General features: G+C 47.9%; 2 protein-coding genes across 5 annotated transcripts in view; one reads left to right on the forward strand and one right to left on the reverse strand.

Annotated features, from left to right (window-relative positions):
- Positions 1–795: 795 nt before the first annotated feature.
- On the reverse strand, positions 796–2,557 carry CFAP68 (cilia and flagella associated protein 68). Of its 2 annotated transcripts, XM_010723821.3 has the most exons (3): positions 2,352–2,557; positions 1,785–1,851; positions 796–1,094 (listed from the first exon to the last, which is right to left on the reverse strand). In XM_010723821.3, exons 1-3 carry the CDS (start codon positions 2,550–2,552, stop codon positions 919–921), a joined length of 444 nt encoding a protein of 147 aa, XP_010722123.1. In that variant the 5' UTR covers positions 2,553–2,557; the 3' UTR covers positions 796–918. The 2 variants fall into 2 exon arrangements, 1 of the variants encoding a protein (XP_010722123.1); XR_014879772.1 differs by lacking the exons at positions 1,785–1,851; positions 2,352–2,557 and adding an exon at positions 1,322–1,605 and having other exon boundaries at positions 952–1,094.
- Positions 2,558–3,907: 1,350 nt separating this feature from the next.
- Positions 3,908–20,141, forward strand: part of LOC100550107 (ALG9 alpha-1,2-mannosyltransferase) — a 28,480-nt gene continuing 12,246 nt past the window's right edge. The window contains exons 1-13 of one of the 3 annotated variants that reach the window (XM_085209528.1): positions 3,932–4,154; positions 4,750–4,906; positions 5,354–5,557; positions 6,158–6,316; positions 10,349–10,487; positions 11,142–11,276; positions 12,014–12,084; positions 12,708–12,796; positions 13,646–13,781; positions 13,876–13,963; positions 14,108–14,213; positions 17,472–17,594; positions 19,461–19,615. In XM_085209528.1, coding sequence (XP_085065654.1) covers positions 3,989–4,154; positions 4,750–4,906; positions 5,354–5,557; positions 6,158–6,316; positions 10,349–10,487; positions 11,142–11,276; positions 12,014–12,084; positions 12,708–12,796; positions 13,646–13,781; positions 13,876–13,963; positions 14,108–14,213; positions 17,472–17,594; positions 19,461–19,615 — 1,728 coding nt within the window. In that variant the 5' untranslated portion in view covers positions 3,932–3,988. Of the gene's footprint in view, positions 4,155–4,749; positions 4,907–5,353; positions 5,558–6,157; positions 6,317–7,035; positions 8,346–9,824; positions 10,025–10,348; positions 10,488–11,141; positions 11,277–12,013; positions 12,085–12,707; positions 12,797–13,645; positions 13,782–13,875; positions 13,964–14,107; positions 14,214–17,471; positions 17,595–19,460; positions 19,616–20,141 lie in introns of those variants that run through there. The other 2 variants (XM_085209527.1, XM_085209526.1) reach the window with 2 other exon arrangements.

The following is a 20,141-nucleotide window of genomic DNA, read 5'->3' on the forward strand; positions in this document are numbered from 1 at the left end:
CTGCAGTAAACACAGATACATCCAGAGAGGAGAAAAATGTCCTGCTCTAATGGTGCAAACCACATCACTCTGAAACTATGTTGTCTGTGCCCTTCAAACAATAAATAGCATCTGAAGTCTACAGTATTCATCTGATTTATGCTAACACTGTTGTATGGTACGAAACAATACTAAGTCCTCCTCATGTGTCAGAATCTGCTTAGCACCTCTCTTCAAAGAGATATGAGCAGAAAGGAAAGTCTGTATTACTGGAACAGAATTTCTATAATTCCTGACCCCTCCCCCCCCCAGGAAAAAATTGCACAGGTTGTAGTACACAGCTATGACTGATGAGGTATTGGAACGGGCTGTCCAGGAAGGGGGTGGAGTCACCGCATCTGGAGGTGTTTAAGGAAGGGGTAGATGTGGCTCTGAGGGACTCAGTGGGCAGTGCTGGTGGACGGTTGGACTGGGTGATCTGAAAAGGTCTTTTCTAATCTTAATGATTCTATGATTCTATGACCCATTTTCTATGTCTCTTATACCTGCTAAGACAAAAATTATAAGAGATCAGTCAAAATCTCAAGTGAACTCAGTGGGCAAACTTCTTCCATGGCTTTAACGGAAAGGAATACAATGAGAACTCAGTGATGTGGGATCACTGTCAAATACACCAGATCCCACCTGAATGCCAAGCTCTAGTTTAAAAAGTTCTACCAGGTAAGGTGTTAGTTAAGCTTCAGTGACAAAGTGCAGCATGACAGAAACTCATGGGTTAATTACAAACAATACAGCTGAGAAAGCAGGAGCAACATATTTCACAAGATGCTATATTTGGCTCTAATGCAGGACAGGTTGTTTTGGTTTGAAGGAGATCTTTACAGCATGGCTAGCAGATGGGGCTCCTGTTATCCTGAAGGCACAGTCTGCAGATTCCCTTCATCTCTGTTGCTTTGTCTGCATCTTTTTTGTTCCTTCTCTACGTGCTGGACATGAGCAGTTGCTGTGTGGAGGCCTGTAGTCGATTGTGTAGCAGGACTGGGCAGTTGATTTGAACAAAGGAGGTTCCAACTCAGGCTGGTGGCCCGGAAACCAATGAGGTTCTTGTTCAAATCCTGAAAGGAGAAACAAAGCTAACTTGAGCAAGAATGTCTAAAATAGTAATAAGATATCCAAAAAGTGTAAATGGGGGGGAAATTTTTTCTACAGAGCAGGGATTTGTTAGAATCACAGAATCATTAAGGTTAGAAAAGGCCTCCAAGATCATCTAGTCCAACCTACTACCAATATTTCCCCACTAAATCATGTCCCTCAGTACTATATCGACCCTTTCCTTGATCACCTCCAGGGGCAATGACTCCACCACCTCCCAGGGCATCCTGTGCCAGTGCCTGACCACTCAGAGAAGAAAAGCCCAGCTCCCGCTGGCTGCGCTGCTGCTGGCACAGCCAGGATGCCGTCGGCCTTCTTGGCCACCTGGGCACACTGCTGGCTCACGTTCAGCCGAGCGCCGACCGACAGCCGCAGCTTCATTTCTTCCACAAAGGCTCAAACTCAGAAACAAGAAATGGGACTTTTCAGTGTAGACTTCTCAGGAATAAGTGTGATGAGGGCAGCTAGGCAAGAACACATGAAATGGGAGTGCCACTCCCTGAGAGACTCGAAAGACCTGTTCTGTGATGGTGCACGAACACAGCTCAGCAGAGAGAAACATCAGTCTGTCATCTCTGGGCAAAATGTCATCCAGAAGACCTTCTTTAACCTTGCTACAGAACAAACATTTTGTTTCAATTCTGCTCACATACTTCTTGTTCTCTGATCCTTGTCCTTGTTGTAATCCGAAGAATACGTCGTTTCAAAGCAGCGAGCATACTGGAAAGAAAAACTCACATTTAACACTGCCAAATATAAACTAAAAACTTCAGCATTCTGTACCTTACAGGAGGAACAAAGTACCTGCAATCACACCCCTACTTTAAAGTCAGTCTGAGGTAAGATCACAAAGCTTGGGTGACTTCTCTGCATTCACCATCTCAGGGCAAAACACTGAACAGCAAAGGCACCACAGTTTGACTGGAGCCACCTACTAAGAGCAAGGCTGAGATTAAATGAAGAAGCATTTCTCACAGCTTCTGCCCTGCAGTGGAACTGTTGCAGGTGCTCAGCAGAGGAAAGGAATTGGCTTTGCATTTTTAAAATCCATTAGAAAAGACCGGGAGCAAGCCAGCAGAAGGGAAGCTATTCATGGCAGGCTCACCTCTATGAGATTCAAAGCTGATAGAATGGATAATGCCCTGCATATGTGACAAATTCAGTGACCAAGAAATATCTCGGCTGAGATTTGCTACGTCCATGAAAGGCCCAGCACATACTTGGGAAGGAAGTGGTTTGGGTTGTGCAATGTTCTGGATGTCGTAGCGCTCTTCATTCCAGTTCCCCATAAGTACTTTGTGTGAGTAATCGTTCTCATTGGTGGTGCACCTCCAGCCAAACTGGGAGAACTTGGAGGTTTCTGTCCACACCTCCCCATGGCCAGTGGCATGCTTCAAGGAGCCACTGAGGAAGTTGTACATGGTCTGGATCTGATCTGGGAACAGAGCCCAGCAGTGAGCAGCCCAGACTTAAACCACTCCTAACAGCACGGAATGTCACACCTTCACTTCCCGGGTAACCAGGCAAGGACCTCACCTTTCTGGCTATGATGGAAGCATACAATCCTAGAATTGTTTGAGTTGATAGGGACTCTTAAATGTCATCTAGTCCAATTCCCCTGCAGTGCACAGGGACACCCACAGCTCCAGCAGTGCTCACAGCCCCAACAGCCTGACCTGGGCTGTCTGCAGGGACGGGGCACCACCGCCTCTCTGGGCAACCTGTGCCAGTGCCTCACCGCCCTCAGTGCCAAACCTTCTGCCTCATCTCCACTCTCAATCTCCCCTCTTGTCGTCTGAAGCCATTTCCCCTTCTCCTATCGCAGACCCCACTATGGAGTCCGTCCCCTCCCTTCTCACAGCCCCTTTAGATGCTGACAGGCCGCTCTCAGCTCTCCTTCTCCTGCCTTCTCTTCTCCACGCTGCTCAGCCCCAGCTCTCAGCCTGTCCTCGCAGGGAGGGCTTCCATCCCTGCCACCATTTCTGTGTCCCTCCTCTGGACACAGCGCTCCAACAGCTCCACGTCTCTCCTGCCCTGAGGACTCCACCTGTGGACGCAGTGCTCCAGGTGAGGTGTCACAGCGCACAGCAGAGGGGCAGGAGCACCTCCCTGCCTGCTGCCCGCGCTGCTCTGGCTGCAGCCCAGGGTCCGCTTGGCTTTCTGTGCTGCCAGGGCACACTGCTGGCTCATGTCCAGCTGCCACCCACCAGTAGCCCCGGTCCCTTCTGGCAGGGCTGTGCTCAATCCTTACGTCCCCCAGCTTGTACTGACAGTGGGTGCTGCCATGACCCAGGTGCAGACCTTGCACTTGGCTTTGTTGAACCTCCTCAGGTTCCCCAGGGCCCAGAGCTCAGCCTGTCTGGGTCTCTCTGGATGGAATCCTGACCCTCAGAAGTGTCAGCTGCAGCACACAGCTTGGGGTATATCTGCAAACTGCTGAGGGTGCACTTGATCCCACTGTCAGTGTCACCCAGTGAGCACCAGCCCCAGCACTGACTCCTGAGGGGCACCACTTGCCACCCGTCTCCGTCTGGACACTGAGCCATTCACCACCTCTGAGCCAATGGCATCAGAGGACCGCATTCATTCTAGATGTGACAAAACTTTTTGGGTGGTACAGTAAGCATTTATTTTCTTAAAGAAGGATACTGAATTTCTCAGCTTCATATGTAACCACGGGGTAACTCAGCCACCTTACAAACACAGCAATTCATTCACCCAGGCCAAGGGCGCTGACGCCCGGACCAGCACCGCCTTTCCCGGCTGAGCCCCGCGCCGCCCCCGCCGCCTCCCGAGCCGCTCGGGGCGCACAGAGGGCGGCGTCACCGGGCGGAAGCGCGGATCGGGGAGCCGAGCGATGGCGGAGCGCCGCGTTTTGCTGCTGGGCGAGGGCAACTTCTCGTTCGCCGCCGCGCTCTGCGAGACCGCCGGGACCCGCGTGGTGGCAACCTGCTACGAGAGAGAGGAAGAGGCGGCGGCGCGGGGCCGGGCCGCGGAGAGCATCCGGCGGCTGAGGGAGAAGGGTGGGTGGGCGCAGCGCTGCGGGGCGTCGCGGGTCTCGTGTGCCGCTCGGGGGGGGGGCTGGCGATGGGTTCAGTGTCCCGCAGGAGGAGCAGCGCTGAAGGAACCGTTAGAAGAGCTCTGCGGCGGAGCAAAGGGAGCGTGGGCTCGCCCGCTTCCCTGACACGTGGGTGGCAAAGACACGGATGGGCTCTAAAGTGCGCCAATCCTAGAATGGTTTGGGTTGGAATACATCCTCAAAGGCCGCCTGGTGCCGCTCCCTGCAGTGCACAGGGACACCCACAGCTCCAGCAGTGCTCACAGCCCCAACAGCCTGACCTGGGCTGTCTGCAGGGACGGGGCACCACCGCCTCTCTGGGCAACCTGTGCCAGTGCCTCACCGCCCTCAGTGCCAAACCTTCTGCCTCATCTCCACTCTCAATCTCCCCTCTTGTCGTCTGAAGCCATTTCCCCTTCTCCTATCACAACAGCCTCCACTATAAAGTCTGTACCCTTCTTCCTTGCAGCCCTCCTTTGGATACTGAAAGGAGAGCTTTAATTGCTGCCTTATTTTAAATACTCCATAATGAGAGTCTTGGTTTTTGTTTACTTTTGAAGGAGCTGAAGTTATGTTTTCTGTGGACTGCACCAAGCTGAAGGACTATTTTTTACCAGCAAAAAGAGAATTTGACTGCATTTATTTCAACTTCCCTCACTGTGGGAGGAAGGCTGGGGTGGTGAAGAACAGAGAGTTGCTCTCAGGCTTCTTCCATAGGTGAGTCAAGCAGAGTTAGTCCTGTGCTCACTGACTGCTGAGATCACAGAATTGTGAAGGTTGGAAAAGACTCCTAAGATCATACAGTCCAACCATGCACCTACCACCAATGCTGCCCACTATCTCTAGCCCTAAATACCACATCTCCACATTTCCTTAACACCTGCAGGGACAGTGACTCCCCATACCCCTGGGCAGCCTGTGCCAGTACCTGACCACTCTTCCAGAGAAGAAATTTTTCCTAATATCCAACGTGAGCTTCCTGTGATACAACTTGAGACTATCACCTCTCATCTTGTTTCCGTTATATGGGAACAGAGGCCGACCCCCACTCACTACAGCTTGCAGGGCAGCATACCTTCCTAGCACCGCTGGAGCTCCTTGCTGATGTTACATGATTTCTGGCTGTGCTAACACAGTGCCTCTTGTTGCCCGCTTCCCTTCCAGCTGTGCAGAAGTGCTGACACAGGATGGAGAGGTCCGCGTGGCTCTCTGCAGGGGGCAGGGTGGCACGCCTGCTGATCAGCCCAGGAGAGAGTGGCACAACAGCTGGCAGGTGGTGGCGGTGGCAGCAGGAGCTGGCTTCATCCTGAGCGATGTTCATCCCTTCCGAGCAGAGACTGCCCATGGCTATGAATGTACGGGGTACAGGTACCTGCGGTGTGGCAAATCCGAGGAGATACATGTTCTTTCATCATGCCTGTCACACACTCATATGATCTTTTAGTATATTGTTTATTGGAGAGAGAAACTATTTGATTTTCCATTATACAGCTGCAGTTCATCTTTGCCTATAAGCAGAATAGCCCAGAAGAAAACACAAGCTTCTTGAGAAAGTACTCTTGAAAAGATAAGATTATCTTAGAATTTTAAAGGTCAAAATTGTCCATTTCAGAGTAAAAGTCAATCTTAGCCTAAAGACAATGTGGGGACTGTGGTATTTGTGTCTGATTGACACAGTCACAGCATGGTTGATGTTGGCAGGGACCTCCAGCAATCAGTTAATTGCAGTTCAACTGCAGAGCTAGGTAGAACATGTCACTCAGAGCAAAATGCAGACCACACAACTTGTGCAGATTATTTCAGTATTGGACCATCTATCCATAAAAATATGCTTAGTTGCGTTTTTGTTGTCTAACAAGATCAGGGATTCAGCAAGAGTCATGTTAGTGTTAAGGTGAATTATCTTTGTCCCCCTCCCTTATGTCACATCAGAGTCAATGATTTTGCTGTGCTTTTATGTATTGCCAGGAGTCAAGATAAATCATTCTGCATAGAGGGTGCTTTAAACCACGTTTTTACTCGAAGCACACCACTTCTGTATTGCAAACCACTGATCTGTGAGATAGAACTGAAAGGACAAAGAATTTCATTTCAAGTACCGCAAGTACTTGTGGATAAAATTAACAGGTAAGTTATACAATTGGTATCATTTTGGCAGTAACACGTGTGTACTCTCAGTGGGAATGACCAATGTGGTTCTCTGATAAAATGGAACTGCTTCACATTCCCTCCTTTTCCCTGTACAGGATTTTCTTTCCCATTTCTTCTTGAAGTCTGCTTTGTGTTGGTTGTGGTTATGGCCTACTTAGAAAAAGCCTATGGAAGAAAAAGGGAGCTCTATGGTTGAGGCCAAGCTACTGTATGCTTGCTCACACAGATAATGAAACCTTTTGATCTATTTGCCTGTATCTTGGAAGAAACGAGGAGCTGACTTTGTGTCTGCTGTTACTGCAATACTAAGGCTAGCTAGGGTAAAGATGCTCATCTCTTATATGCCCTGCTGCATGCCTTGGAGACTGTGCAGGGTTAGGCAAAAGTGACTGGTTTCCATAGCTTGGTAATGCCAGTGATGACTGGAAACTTGGTGATGCTGACAGTTAAGTTCCATTCCTTTCCACCGGCTAAAGCACAGGTAACACTAGGTTGCAGCCTAGAGACATGCCCAGCATCCTGACAGCATGTTAGTGGTTGCTGTGCCCCTGGTAGGCGACTTGACTAGTTGGTGGAAGCAACCTTAATGTCTGATACTGCTTTGAGTACATTGCCATGCTCAAATAATGATGACAGGAGGGCTTTGCAGGGAAATCTGTCTGCTGTGTCTGTACTTGCATTTTTGTTTTTCACAGGGGTTTCCTAGAGCGAAATTCAAACCATCCAGTACGGACAATAAAGGAGAAGCTCACTACAGCGCTCAGCCGAGCCTTCCCACTGCAGAGCATTGACTACTGCCTTTCTCTGCTCCTCCAAGGTCACCTCAATGCTGCTTGTCACTCAAACATTTTTTGGATCCTTCCAAGCCCAGAGGAGACTCCAAGCGCTGAAGAAATGGCCAGTGGCCAGGCAAACACAATTTTATTTTCCCATGTTGCTTTTCATGGGGACACAGATAAGAATGTACCAGAGGGATGTCAAACTCCAAAGTGGTGTTATCTTAGACCTTCCCTTCTGCCTTATGCTCAGGCAATAATAAAAAGTGCATCCTTTGTCCCAGGAACACTTTACATTTTTTCTGGCCCAGTTTTCAGGAAGTGCCACATCTCTCCTTACTGTATGCCTGTTTTTCATGAGATGGTTTTTGTATGTGCAGTTAACCGAGGTTCAGAGAACAGCTGTATACAGATGGTAGTGGACAGAATTAAAACCAGCGTACATTCTCTTCACCAGACCATTTCTGATTTTAAGTTGAGCATTAGTCTGCAGGAAGCAACGAGCTTGGGAACAGCTGAGCTCAATGACTTTGCTGTTTTTGAATCTCAGCTTGGTAAAATTCAGTGCTTCCTCTGCATGGAGGCAGATACTCGGGACTCCTCGGAGAGGGGCTATTGTGTGGGTGCAGTACGGACTGCTCCATATGAACCAGCACACAGTGATTTGATTGTTGTGTTTGTTTCACTGAATCTGGACCTTGTGGCCATGCTCATTTGTGCCATAGATGACTGGCGCATGCTCTGGACATCAGACGCACGCTTCCTCCGACAGTTTCCTGCAGGAGAGCTACGGATTTTCAGGAGCTTCTCTCTCTACCCACCTGCTTATGTGCATGATGTCAGCTTTTGGCTTCCCAATGGGGAACAATTTGATGATGTTGCTTTTCACACCATTGCTAGAGAAGTATCAGATGAAGCGGTGGCATCCATCCATTTACTTGATGACTTCCAGCAGCCAGGGACGGGCCGGAACAGCCTGTGCTGCCGGCTCACCTTCCAGAGCTGCGACAGGGCACTGGGCCGCAGGGAGGTGGCAGCCATGCAGCTGCGTTTCAGGGAGGAAATCTCTCAGCGGCTGCGTGTGGCCCTGCGGTAGGGCTGTGAGGTGCTGCTCTCTGCAGAACGTGGCTGCATCTCACAGTGCCGTGTGGTGTCGCAGTGCCTCTTACAAAGGCGGAGTTCAGTATCTGCCTACATTGTAAATGTGGAAAATAAAACGTGGACACCTCCATGCTGTGTGCGTGTGTGTGTAATGAAAGCTTGTTTCTTAAAGTGGAGCCTTTCTTTGATAGGGTAAGCTGATCATAAAAGATAAAAAGAGATATCAGCCCAAGCAAGTCTGAGAACACTTCATGAGGCTGAATGTGTGCAAGTTTGTGTGGCCAGGAGATCCCATGGTTCTGTAAGAACTGGCTGATGTGGTTGCCAAGCTCCTCTCCATCATATCTGAAAAATTGTGTCTGAGAGGTGAAGTCTGCGGTGACTATTTTAAGAAAAGAAAGGGAGAAAGGAAGACCCAGGGAACTACAGGCCGGGGAGTCTTACCTCTGTGTCGGGGAAGATCATGGAGCAGATCCTCCTGGAAGAGATGTCACCTTGAGGTGAGGGGGTGATCCAAGACAGCCAGCATGGCTTCACCAAGGGCAGAGCGTGCCTGACCCATCCGGTGGCCTTCTGTGGTGGAGCGATGGCATCGGTGGGCAAAGGAAGGGCAACTGAGGTCATCTACCTGGAGTTGTGCCTTTGACACAGTCCTGCACCACATCCTTGTCTCCAAATTGGAGAGAGATGGATTTGAAGGCTGGACCATTTGGTGGATGAGGAATTGGTTGGATGGTCGCAGCCAGAGGGCTGTTGTCAATGGCTCCGTGTCCAGGTGGAGGCCGGTGATGAGTGGTGTCCCCCAGGGGTCCATCTTGGGACCGGAGCTCTTCAGCATCTCTGTGAGTGACAGATGATAGGATGGAGTGATCGATAGTGATAGAGATAGGCTGGAGTGCAGCCTCAGCAGTTTGCTGATGGCACAGAGCTGAGTGGTGCAGTGGACACAAGAGCAGGAAGGGACGCCATCCAGAGGGACCTGGACGGGCTCAGAAAGTGGGCACTGAGAACCTGCCTCTGCTGTGAAGACAGCCTGACGGAGTTGAATTTGTTCAGCTTTGAGAAAAGAAGGCTGTGGGGAGACCTCATTGCAGCCTGCCAGTACTTGAAGGGGCTTACAAGCAGGAGGGGAGTGACTGTGTACAGAGCCTGATGGGGACAGGACAAGGGAATGGCTTTAAACGACAAGAGGAGATGTGGGTTAGCTGTGAGGAAGCAATCCTGTTGTCAGAGGGCGGTGAGGCGCTGGCACTGCTGCCCAGAGAGCTGTGGTGCCCCATCCCTGCAGGCACTCGAGGCCAGGTGGGATGGGGCCCTGGGCAGCCTGAGCTGGTGGGGGGCAGCCCTGCCCATGGCCGGGGGTGGCACTGGCTGGGCTTTGAGATCCTCTCCAACCTGAGCCGTTCTGAGATGACTCTGCGATACAACAGCGCTGTGCTACAGACAGTTACGGTGGAAGCTCCCGCTGCAGAGCTGCAGCACCGGGCTGCATTACAGGCACGCACCGCACGGCGCGGTTCCCGTCCGATCCCCGTCGTTCGGCCGTACCCGCGGAGCAGCTCCCGCCCCCGGCAGCCGACGCAGGCGGAGCGCGGCCGTGCCCACACCCCGCATGGCGGCCGCGGCTTCGGCTCCGCTCCCGTCGCGTCCGCTGGAGGAAGCGAGAGGGCGGGCCGCTGCCCGGAGTCGGCATGGCAGCCAAAGGGGCCCGGCAGCGGCCGCGGGCAGGAGGAGGAGGAGGAGGGGGCGGAGGGGAGGCGGCCCGCTCGCGGCCGGTGGCGGCGGGCTCGGAGGAGGCTCGGGCGGAGTAGGTGCCGGTGCGGGGGGAGCGGGGCTGCGGGACGCGCTGTGTGCGCGGGGCGGCTGGGCGGGCGGGAGGCGGCGAGGGGCTGCGGGTGGAGCGGGGAACGGACCGGGCCGGAGCCGGCGGTCCGACGGGAGGAGGGCGGTGCGCAAGACGGGGGACGTCCTCGGGGAGATGTTCGGAAATGCTGCGGCTTCTCGACCCCTTGTGTGCTGTAAGGGGCTTCCTGCTTGCGGGCCCCTGTCAGTCTTTGCCCGGCGTCACACCGGCGGGTTTGCTCGTGTTACTGCGTGTGTGCAGTGTGCGTATGTGTGTTCTCTGCACCAGGCCGCCGGGGAGCAAGGCAGGGCAAGTGTGGGCCCCTGAAGGATCCACGGCCTTCAAGTGTCTCATCTCGGCCAGGTTCTGCGCTGCACTTCTCAGCAACATCTCTGACTGCGATGAGACCTTCAACTACTGGGAGCCGGTGGGTGGCTGCTGCTCTTGCAGCGCTCAGAACGGCTCAGGTTGGAGGGGAGCTCGGAGCCCACCCAGTGCCACCCCCAGCCATGGGCAGGGCTGCCCCCCACCAGCTCAGGCTGCCCAGGGCCCCATCCCACCTGGCCTCGAGTGCCTGCAGGGATGGGGCACCACAGCTCTCTGGGCAGCAGTGCCAGCGCCTCACCGCCCTCTGACAACAGGATTGCTTCCTCACAGCTAACCCACATCTCCCCTCTTCTAGCTTAAAGCCATTCCCTTGTCCTGTCCCCATCAGGCTCTGTACACAGTCACTCCCCTCCTGCTTGTAAGCTCCCTCCAAGTACAGGCCGGCCACAATGAGGTCTCCCCACAGCCTTCTCTTCTCCAAGCTGAACAAGCCCAGCTCCCTCAGCCTGTCTTCAATCAGAGGTGCCCCAGCCCTCTGAGCATCCTCGTGCCCTCCTCTGGACCCGCTCCAGCAGCTCCGCATCCCTCCTGTCCTGCGGGCCTCAGGCCTGGGCACAGCACTGCAGGTGGTATATTTCCAGCCTGGATCTGGCCTGCACGAATGTCGGCATTCTGCCACCCTTTTGATAAATTGTGTATTCAAACTGTCTGTGGTGTGAAACACTTCATAAATACATGTTAATTTCCATTTTAGACACACTACCTCATTTATGGGAAGGGGTTTCAGACATGGGAGTACTCTCCAGCCTATGCCATCCGCTCCTATGCGTACCTGTGGCTTCATGCCCTACCAGCCTTGTTCCACGCTAGAGTTCTGCAGACTAACAAGGTAAATCAGATGCATCAGAATTGCTTTTGTGATTAATAAATACACCTTTAGTTTGTAGTACACTGCTGCTTTGTTTATTGTCAGAATTAAGAAACAAGTTAGTGTTTTTATAAACACTAAGTCTACAAATGCTAACCTCACTGTAAGGGTTTGCAAAGGTTTGTGAGGTAATTTGAGAAGAGCTAAGGAAGAGCGAGCAGGCAGTTGTAGAGAAGCTCTGCCAGGCTCAGTATTGGTCCAGGAATTGTCCCAAGAGGGCAAGTGTTTCCTGCCACTTTGTAGTTACTTGGTAGCTGTGGGTTCTCACTGACCCCTGTGAGCTGTCGCTTTATCCCTTTGTCTTATAAGCTTGTTTTCTACTCCTGCTATTAGTGACTGTTTTGATATTTTTTTTTTCTAGTAAACTATAAGTACTATAGTATTTTGCAAGATAGAATAAAAATAATTCAGGAATGTTTTAAAAAACAATAGTAAGAACAGCAAAAAACAGATCGGTGGGCTTTCCTTCAGTTTACTTTCTTTGTTGTGAAGGATGTTAGACTTAGAGGGCAAGCCTTTTGCTGCCAAGAGCTGTATCCATCCTTTGGTGCAGGATCTGGACCTCTAGAAAGAAGTTCATTCACTGCTGTTGGTGTTGCTCCATCCTGTTAGAACCTGTGCTGTGTGGACTCACTTGTTAGCAGTAGGCGCGTAAGCTTCATTGCAAACCTTGTTCTGAATCTGAGTACATCTCCTAGGTTCTTATCTTCTATTTCCTACGATGCTTCCTGGCATTCCTGAGCTGTGTTTGTGAACTCTACTTTTATAAGTGAGTATTAGAATATGTCTGTTGAGAATATTTTGGAGCAATGTGGGTAGCATACTGTTACTGCCAGAGGAAGTACACCCTGAAGCTGATGTATAAATGTACAAATGGGATTACTTCACAGTGAAACTTCAAAATACATATTTGCAAGGTAACTTAATGCTGCTGAACATATCATAGCTTATGAGTTAGCTTGTCTGAGCTGAGTTTTTTATTTTGCCTCCTGCTCTTTCATTTATGACTTCCAAACTATTGTGTTGCACCATGTTTCTGTTGGCCATGGTTTCATTTAAAGAATGTGAGCGAGGCCTTTTTGCCCAGAGAAGAGTTGTGATTGGTGCAAATCTTAGAATGATGATGATACAGTTTCTTCATGAAACTTTTTGAGTGGAAATTACGCTGGTAGAAGCCAAGTTTTGCACTTAGTATAGCTTAGGAAGATCTTAAATACAAAGCGGTCTTCAAGGCAGTCTTCAAAGTGCTTTTAGTGTCTGAGTAATGAGAGTCACTCACCTTAAAGCTCTTGGGATGCTCTGTGGATTGTTTGTGGCTTTGCATGCGTTACTACTATTATTTCATGTACTGGGATTATCTTTGTGGTTTCAAATTCTCTTTTGCTTCCTTAGGGCTGTGTGCAAGAAATTTGGACTACATGTGAGTCGTCTTATGTTGGCTTTCTTAGTACTCAGCACAGGGATGTTTTGTTCATCGGCAGGTGAGTTTACATAGCAATGACACCAGCAATGATCTTATCCATAAAAACTAAAGGCATTTTAAGAGAATTTCTGTTATTCTGTATGCAGTGGTCCAAGGTATTTAAAGGGAGTATCGGCCTGCCTTCCTTGAACATGTTCTAATCCAAGGAGGATTTTGTCTTTTTCATCCAAAGAGGGGCTTTGTCTTTTTGTACTTTGGCACTGTCACCTGCCTTTGTGTCCTGTCCTCTGGCTGGCTGTACCCATTTGCCAAGCCAGCTACCGTAAGGCTGATAAAGCACCTGCTGTAGTATTGAGTGAGGTGTGAAGACAGGCTTTGAGGAAAGGCTTGTTCTATTGTGCGCATGCAGAAACCAAAATGGAAATATCATAGCTTATGAGTACTACTATTTCCCCTTTTGTCTTTTATTTTTTGAGTGGTGAATGGTGAAATGACACTGCAGGAACAATGTAGGAAGTCCTCAGTCTCCTTGTGCTTCGCTCACTTTTCACCAGTCTGTACCCAGTTGTTTCAGAGACTGTGCCCTGTCAAGTCACATTTCCTGCTGCTGCTTGAGCAGATACTTTCCATTTTCTTTCTCAGTCTAGCAGAATATAGAAGGTAAAGCAGGTGTTGCAAGTGGTGTTCCACTGCAGTCTTAGGTGCTGTCAACAGGTAACTAACCACTGCCGGGTGCCACTGAGGAGTATTTCTGGCCTTGAAGAGAGTCCTCTCTGAAATGTGAACTTGCAATATAGCATCCCACCTCCAGTGGAGTGAAGGAAGTGTTATTGGCCTTATTTTGTATCATGTAGTTTTGTATCATGGGAAAGCTGTGCTAAGCCTTTTTTTTTTTTTTGTGTTGCAGCTTTCCTCCCAAGCAGTTTCTGCATGTATACCACGGTTATTGCCATGACTGGTTGGTATATGGACAAGACCTCTATAGCAGTGCTAGGCATAGCTGCTGGAGCACTATTGGGCTGGCCTTTCAGTGCAGCTCTTGGGTAAGGAGGGGAGAACCCAGGAACTTGGCATTTTGTCTGTTTCTTGCCTGTCTGGGAATGATAATCTCCAGTTGGCGCTTGGTCTCTGTTTCAGGCTTCCTATTGCCTTTGACTTATTAATACTGAAGCAGAGGTGGAAAAGCTTCTTAAACTGGTGTGTGGTGTCATTGATCCTGTTTCTGGTGAGTCGCTGTAACAATGCAGAGATAGAGTGAATTGGGTTCACAAAAGAAGGAGCAAGTTCAGTTAACAAAATCACTCACAGCTGTTGGGTGATCCAGGTAAAAGTTTCTGGCATCCTGCAAATAACAGATGCTTTCTTTCAGGTGCCCCTGGTAGTTGTGGACAGCTATTACTATGGGAAGCTGGTAGTTGCACCTCTCAACATTGTTTTATACAATGTCTTCACCTCCCACGGACCTGATCTCTATGGTGAGTTTAAGAGAAGATGCGGGAGGTCATGCTTTTCTTGTTGCTGTCAGGGGACAGTTACACACCAGGTTTTGATGGCTGATCTTTTTCTGATGCACTCAGAGACATCCTGCAAGCTTTGAAGAATAGCAGTTCCAGCTCTTTTGCCACAGGATGTCTCTCTCAAGCTCTTATTTGACAAGGCACCGTCAAATATCTCAAGCTGGTTCTCTGTGCTGTGAATTAAGTAGCCTTTATTCACTTTGAAGCCCTGCTGGCCATCATGAGATGTCTCAACAACACAGTATCACAGCAAAGTGCTGTTAATAGCAAATTTGTCTGGGTGTAACACAAGTGTAGTAGGCACCAGTGGTGTGTGTATGTGTGTATTTGTCAGCTTTAACCCAGTTCTTGGCTACTATTATTCTTCACGGTCAGGCTGCAGAACCTTGGGAGGATAAATAGCAGTGCAGAACCCACAGTTCCTTCAGTTCATATCAGGTTCCTGATGTGTTTATGTTCTGTGGGGTTACCATAAAGGCATCTTTGAGACTCTGGAGAAGAAAGAAAGGGTAATAACCTGCTAGAATCATGCTGCATTTCAGCCAATTTGGCTCACAGAGGCAACACCTGATCTCCCCATTTCTTTTGGATAAACAAATTAAGAAGAAAACAGTCGTTCTGAAGACTGAGTGAGAGAGAGTCAGTGACAAGTAATGATAACCATGCTTCGGCTCCTCCTGCCGTCTTTTTAGAAGTTCTTTAAAGTAAGAGCTATCAAGATACTCCCCTATACACTCTGAAGAGCTTATAGATACTCCCTCCTCTTTTTATTTTTTTCCTTAAGCAGTGTAAAAATTACTTACGCTTTACAGGGGAAAAGCTGGTGCTTTGCTTAAGCTTATGAAGGAGACAGAGCTAAAGGCAGTATTACTGTTTCATTTTGTCAGGTTTATGTTAGCAAAAAGTGAGAATTGATGCAGAAGGCCATTTCAGACAGTGTGCAGGTAGACATGGAAATTACTGCTGTGAGAAATAACTAAGCTGGTGACCTCAGTGGAACTCCTGAAGATCGTAGAAATAATTGGTGAATGTCAAGGAGCATCAGTGTTGTCATCAATGATATCTAATCAGTAGGCAACTCATCTGCCTTTCAGGACTTTCCTGATATTGTCCCTTTGGAATATTGAGTGACCTTGGTCAGGTCTGAATCTTGGTGGCAGTGCCATGGTGCTTGTTTGGGAGCTGCTGCTGCACCAAGTAATTCACACTACATGCTTTTAGAGATGGAGAGTGGGAGTGTTACATTTCTAGTAGGGCTCCAGAGTGACAAGTAGAGACTTTGAGGTGCTCAGGGCAGGTTCTTTGCAGCATCTGTCATACTTTTTGAGATATTCTAGGGAGGGTTTGGCAGTGGTTGGTAGTGAGGCTTTCTCTGGCTGTGCCCTGCAGGCCATGTTCAGTGGTTTGTTCGAGGGGCTGTTTTGGTGGTGCTGAGTGGTGACTTGTTCCTTGTGCTGAGACACTACATGGCACCAGCTGCTTTGTTGTGGTCCTTTATCTCTGCAGGAAGGCTCTGAAGTCTGTCGCTGTGAATTTTCTGTAATGAAAACTTCAGGCCCTGCCTTTGAGTTTTGGAATGGGCCTGTGCCTGACATTTTTCGTACTGGAGCATGAGTTGTTTCCAGCAGCCTTCAGGGACCAGTTTTTTCTGAAGGGTTTTATTCGTAGTGACATTCGCATGACCTCCTCAGGCTAGTAAAAGATTCTGCTTGAAACTGCTCTTCAGTGCAATGTGGTCAGGACAACGTGAGTTTGGAACTTCAGAGCTTCATTGTAAGGGAAGATGAAAGGCTGTCCAGTGCCTTGCAGGTTTGCAACTGGGATTTCCCAGCTTTGATCTTTGATGTGATGGGAATAATTAACCCATATCATCTTCAGTGTAAGCACTGCAGTATTTTTTTTGTTTGCATAAAGACTTGAGTCTTAGAGAAAAGGCTGTGTTTGTTTTTTTTTGGTTTTTTTTTTTCTTCAGCAATATCCTACATCTGCACTAATATCTCTTATTCAGACTCACGCGCTGAGGATTGTACTGTTGTGGGACTGAAAAGAATTATGAGGCATGTGGAAGGAGAGAGAAGATGAGCTAATAATTCACTCCCTTAAGGACCTCTGCTTCCCTAAACCTGAACTTGTAACTGCTGTTTGCTTTTAGTGCTAACAGCTGCGTGTTTTGTATATTTCAGTTGCTTGGAATTCTGATGTTAATAGAGCATCTTCTAATCATGTTAACAGTAGGAGCTGCAGAGGATTGTGGGTTTTTTTGCTACTTCTCAATTGTCTGATTAATTGCAACACAGACCCTTCTCTAAGTGGCTGTAAGTGTGGGAAATTGCTATGGCACATGACTCTTGTCACAACAGTGCAATGATTTAAGCACCCTCCTGTCACTCACTGACTAGTTGAGCTAATCACACTGCAAAAGTGGCAAGTGTGTGGAGAGGACCCAGCACTCCTTATTGTTCAGGATTTTAAGCATCATGAATTAAGCATCCAATTAAATGATTGTTAGATGGGAATTTCTGTCAGTCCTTGCAACTAATAGTGTGTAGTATTAGGAGGCGGAGTTGGCCTGCTCCTGTTAAAAAGTACATTTAAAAACCAGGGAAACCTAAAAAAGTTCTGCTGCTGAGGAGGTAACAGAGCTGACATCTGGATGAACTTCAGTTGTTGCTATGAAGTGTGAATCTGAACTCTTGTCCCTCTTAGTCCATTTTCTGTTCCTGCTGAAATGGTGTATAAATACATCATCACTCCAGGCTGATAATCATCTTCTATTAGCATTGTGTGGTTTTGTGTTGTATCTTTTACTTCTCTACAATTAGAATGAATTTGGAGTAGAATTTCCTCATTTCACAAGTTTCAGCCTCTTTTTTTGTTTTGGAGGCTTTCTTAGGGCAGGGGTGAGTTCTGTGTTGCAGAACCTGTTTGTTGCTGGGCAAGTCTGACTGTTAAAGTGGCTTGTGATACATGAGCAGCACGTGTGATGTTGACTATGACCCAGTGGAAAAAAAGTGAAGTCACTTATGACAAAGAAAACAATTATCTTTTGTGCACACCTTTTCCATTCTTTGGTTTCAATATATCTGCAGTGCAGAGAACTGCTGTCTGCTGCTGGGTATCTTCCTTGTGTCAGGCAGAGAAGGAATGAAGTTGCTATGACACCCAGTTCTCATGCATCCTTGTGCTTAAATACTCTTTCCCTTTTTCTTCTTTCAGGTACAGAACCATGGTCCTTCTATTTCATCAATGGCTTTCTGAATTTCAACGTGGCATTTATTTTGGCACTGCTTGTGCTACCACTGACTTGTCTCATGGAGAGTCTGCTTCAGAAATTTCATGGTGAGTGCAGGACGGATATGAGGATTTGCCAAGAGCAGCTTTTCTTTATTAGAAGTGAAACTAGGATCAGGGAAAGTTTATGGAATGAGAGCAAAGTTCCTAGAGCTCATTACTTGGTTCAGTATTGACCCCACAGTGGAATTACTGTGTAGAAAGAAGAGGCAGTGAGATGCTTTTGTGCTGTCTACAAAAGGGCAGGAATGTGCTTTTCCTGTTTAAGGATGACTCCTGTGTTCTCTGTCTTCACCTCAAGAATAATACTGTGTTGTCAGTGCTAAACTATTCATACCCAAAATAAGCTTAACAAGTTCTACAGTACACAGTCTTCAGCCAGGCATGCAAATACATTAGCAATAGCCCTGTCAGAAATTTTAAGGTGGAAAGAAACTACGTGCCCATTGCTGTTTCTGTCTTTTCTGCAGCTGGAAATGGCAGCCGTTCCTGCATACTTCTCTGAAACTGTTTTTTTTTTATCAGTGCCATAATGATTACTGCAACATCTGGGGAGAGCAGAGTTGTTTCTAGCTTTTCCCTTATTGGTGCTGAGCCTGCCAAAAGGCATTCTCTGGAGTCTCGTGCTACCCATGTTGGGATTGAGCCTGGGCTCTGTCTGCTGTGAATGGGCACTCTCTAACTTGCAGAACTGAGCCCTGGCAGACAGTCTTGCTACTGTCTGCACTGGGAAGTATTCCCACAGGCATGGATATACTGAGAGTACAGAAAGGAGGGACTAGAATATCCCCTACTTCATACTGGGCTTTCTCTTAAGTAAAATAACATCAGTTGGAATACACGGTGTCTGGCATATATATATATATATATATATATATATACACATATATTATATATATGTAAAATATATATAAGGAAAGATGTGTTGAGAGCATGAATTTTTCCCTTGCCATTTTCCAGAAGAGGGCTCATTAAATGTCAGCTGAGGCCTCCAGTTTCATCAGCCCAGCTGGGGCTCTGTTCTCTGATTTTTTACTAAATACAAGAAACAGTAATATCACAGTCTTTGCTGGTAATGTATGTCAGTGGTTATTTGCAAATATATGTTCTTTGGATGTGACTGACAGGCTGTCAGAAACCAGTAGGAGATCCTGTAAATGCAAGATTTCCTGCTGCTCGTTTGGTGTTCTTGCTTTTAACAGCAGGAGCCACTCTGCTGAGTGCTTTGTTCTTATTGTCTGTGAAACATTGTTAGCTTAATTGTTTCGCACTGCTGCTGGGAGTAGCAAAGAGGCAGAAAAGGGATTGAAAAATGTTAGGTACTATGGGACCCATCCTCAGAGTGACTAAAATTCAGGGTAACCTATGTTACTTTTGAATCAGTTATTTCCTGCATTGAGCAGAAGGTACCTGAGAGACCTCTTGTGCTGTTATTTTTATAATGAAGCCAGGAGGGTTGTGGAAACACCAGAGCCCAAACAGCCATTTAAAAGCAAAGGATATATCCAGAGGAGATTCATTCTGATCTCTGCATGCATAGCATAATGCACAGCAGGACAGGCAGTTTCTGCCTTCCTGCCTGCCTAAGAATGTCAGTTCTTGCTGGATTTTGCCCCTTATGTGGATTCAATAACCCATTCGCTCATCTCTGCATTTGTCTTCAAGAGTCTGTTGACATTGTTAGTGTTATGGGAAGATGTGATAGTTATCTGAGCAGAATTGTGTGCTGACTGGATGTATTACCTGAATTTTAGCTGCTTAGAACACAGTGCGTTTGCCTGAAGCTTCTGAGTTGGTTCAGAAGAATGAACTTTTGAATATAGATGTGATAATGCTCCCGATGGGTGTGCGTGCAAGAGGAAGATAGTGTGAACATGCAATGTTGCTACTCTGCTGAGTGCTTGTTTTTTTCAGTTCAGAATCTGGGCCGTCCCTACTGGCTGACACTAGCTCCTATGTACATTTGGATCATAATTTTCTTTAGCCAGCCCCACAAAGAAGAGAGGTTTCTCTTTCCCATCTATCCTCTCATATGTCTCTGCAGTGCTGTAGCTCTGTCTGCTCTTCAGGTAAGTTTCTGGAATATGGGTTTTATTTTCTGTTAGAGCTCATAGCTTTAGCTCCAAATTATTCATCTCTCCTCTGAAAGAGGAGAAGAATTGCAATTATTCATCCCTGTTAGAACCCATTGCAGCTGTTCTGCCTAGTTCAGTTTCTGCTCTTGCCCTGAGCTTCCCTCACCACCACAGCTGGTTGCTCTTCTGGCTCTTGATCTCTCCTTACTTACTGCTGCTTTGCACTTCCCAGATGCATCTTGGTCCTTGCATTTGTTGCAGGATCAAGCTCTGTAATGTCAGCAGTTTTGTCTCTGAGAATTACCTTGTGTTTGTTGGAATGTTCACCAGATGACCGTTTAGGATGTTTGCCAAATACAGTCTTAGAAATCCCTAGTGTGTATTTCTAGAATGAATACTTTAATGTACTGTTTGACATCCTTTTGTCATCAGGGTTGGTTAGTGCAGGCAAGTCCTGCAGGAAGTCTCTGGAAGGGTCACTTGCTGATGGTTCACTTGGGAACAACCAAGCTAGAGCTCC

This window comes from Meleagris gallopavo, chromosome 26 (assembly GCF_905368555.1).
Source record: "Meleagris gallopavo chromosome 26, MGAL_WU_HG_1.1, whole genome shotgun sequence".
Taxonomy (NCBI): domain Eukaryota; kingdom Metazoa; phylum Chordata; class Aves; order Galliformes; family Phasianidae; genus Meleagris; species Meleagris gallopavo.

Excerpts from the sequence above, each read along its gene's own strand:
- CFAP68 (XM_010723821.3), bottom strand. The coding sequence starts at position 2,552 with ATGTACAACTTCCTCAGTGGCTCCTTGAAGCATGCCACTGGCCATGGG. Across the intron at positions 1,852-2,351 it reads CCAAACCACTTCCTTCCCAA|TATGCTCGCTGCTTTGAAAC; the intron begins GTATGTGCTGGG and ends TTTTCTTTCCAG. Across the intron at positions 1,095-1,784 it reads CAAGGATCAGAGAACAAGAA|GATTTGAACAAGAACCTCAT; the intron begins GTATGTGAGCAG and ends TTCTCCTTTCAG.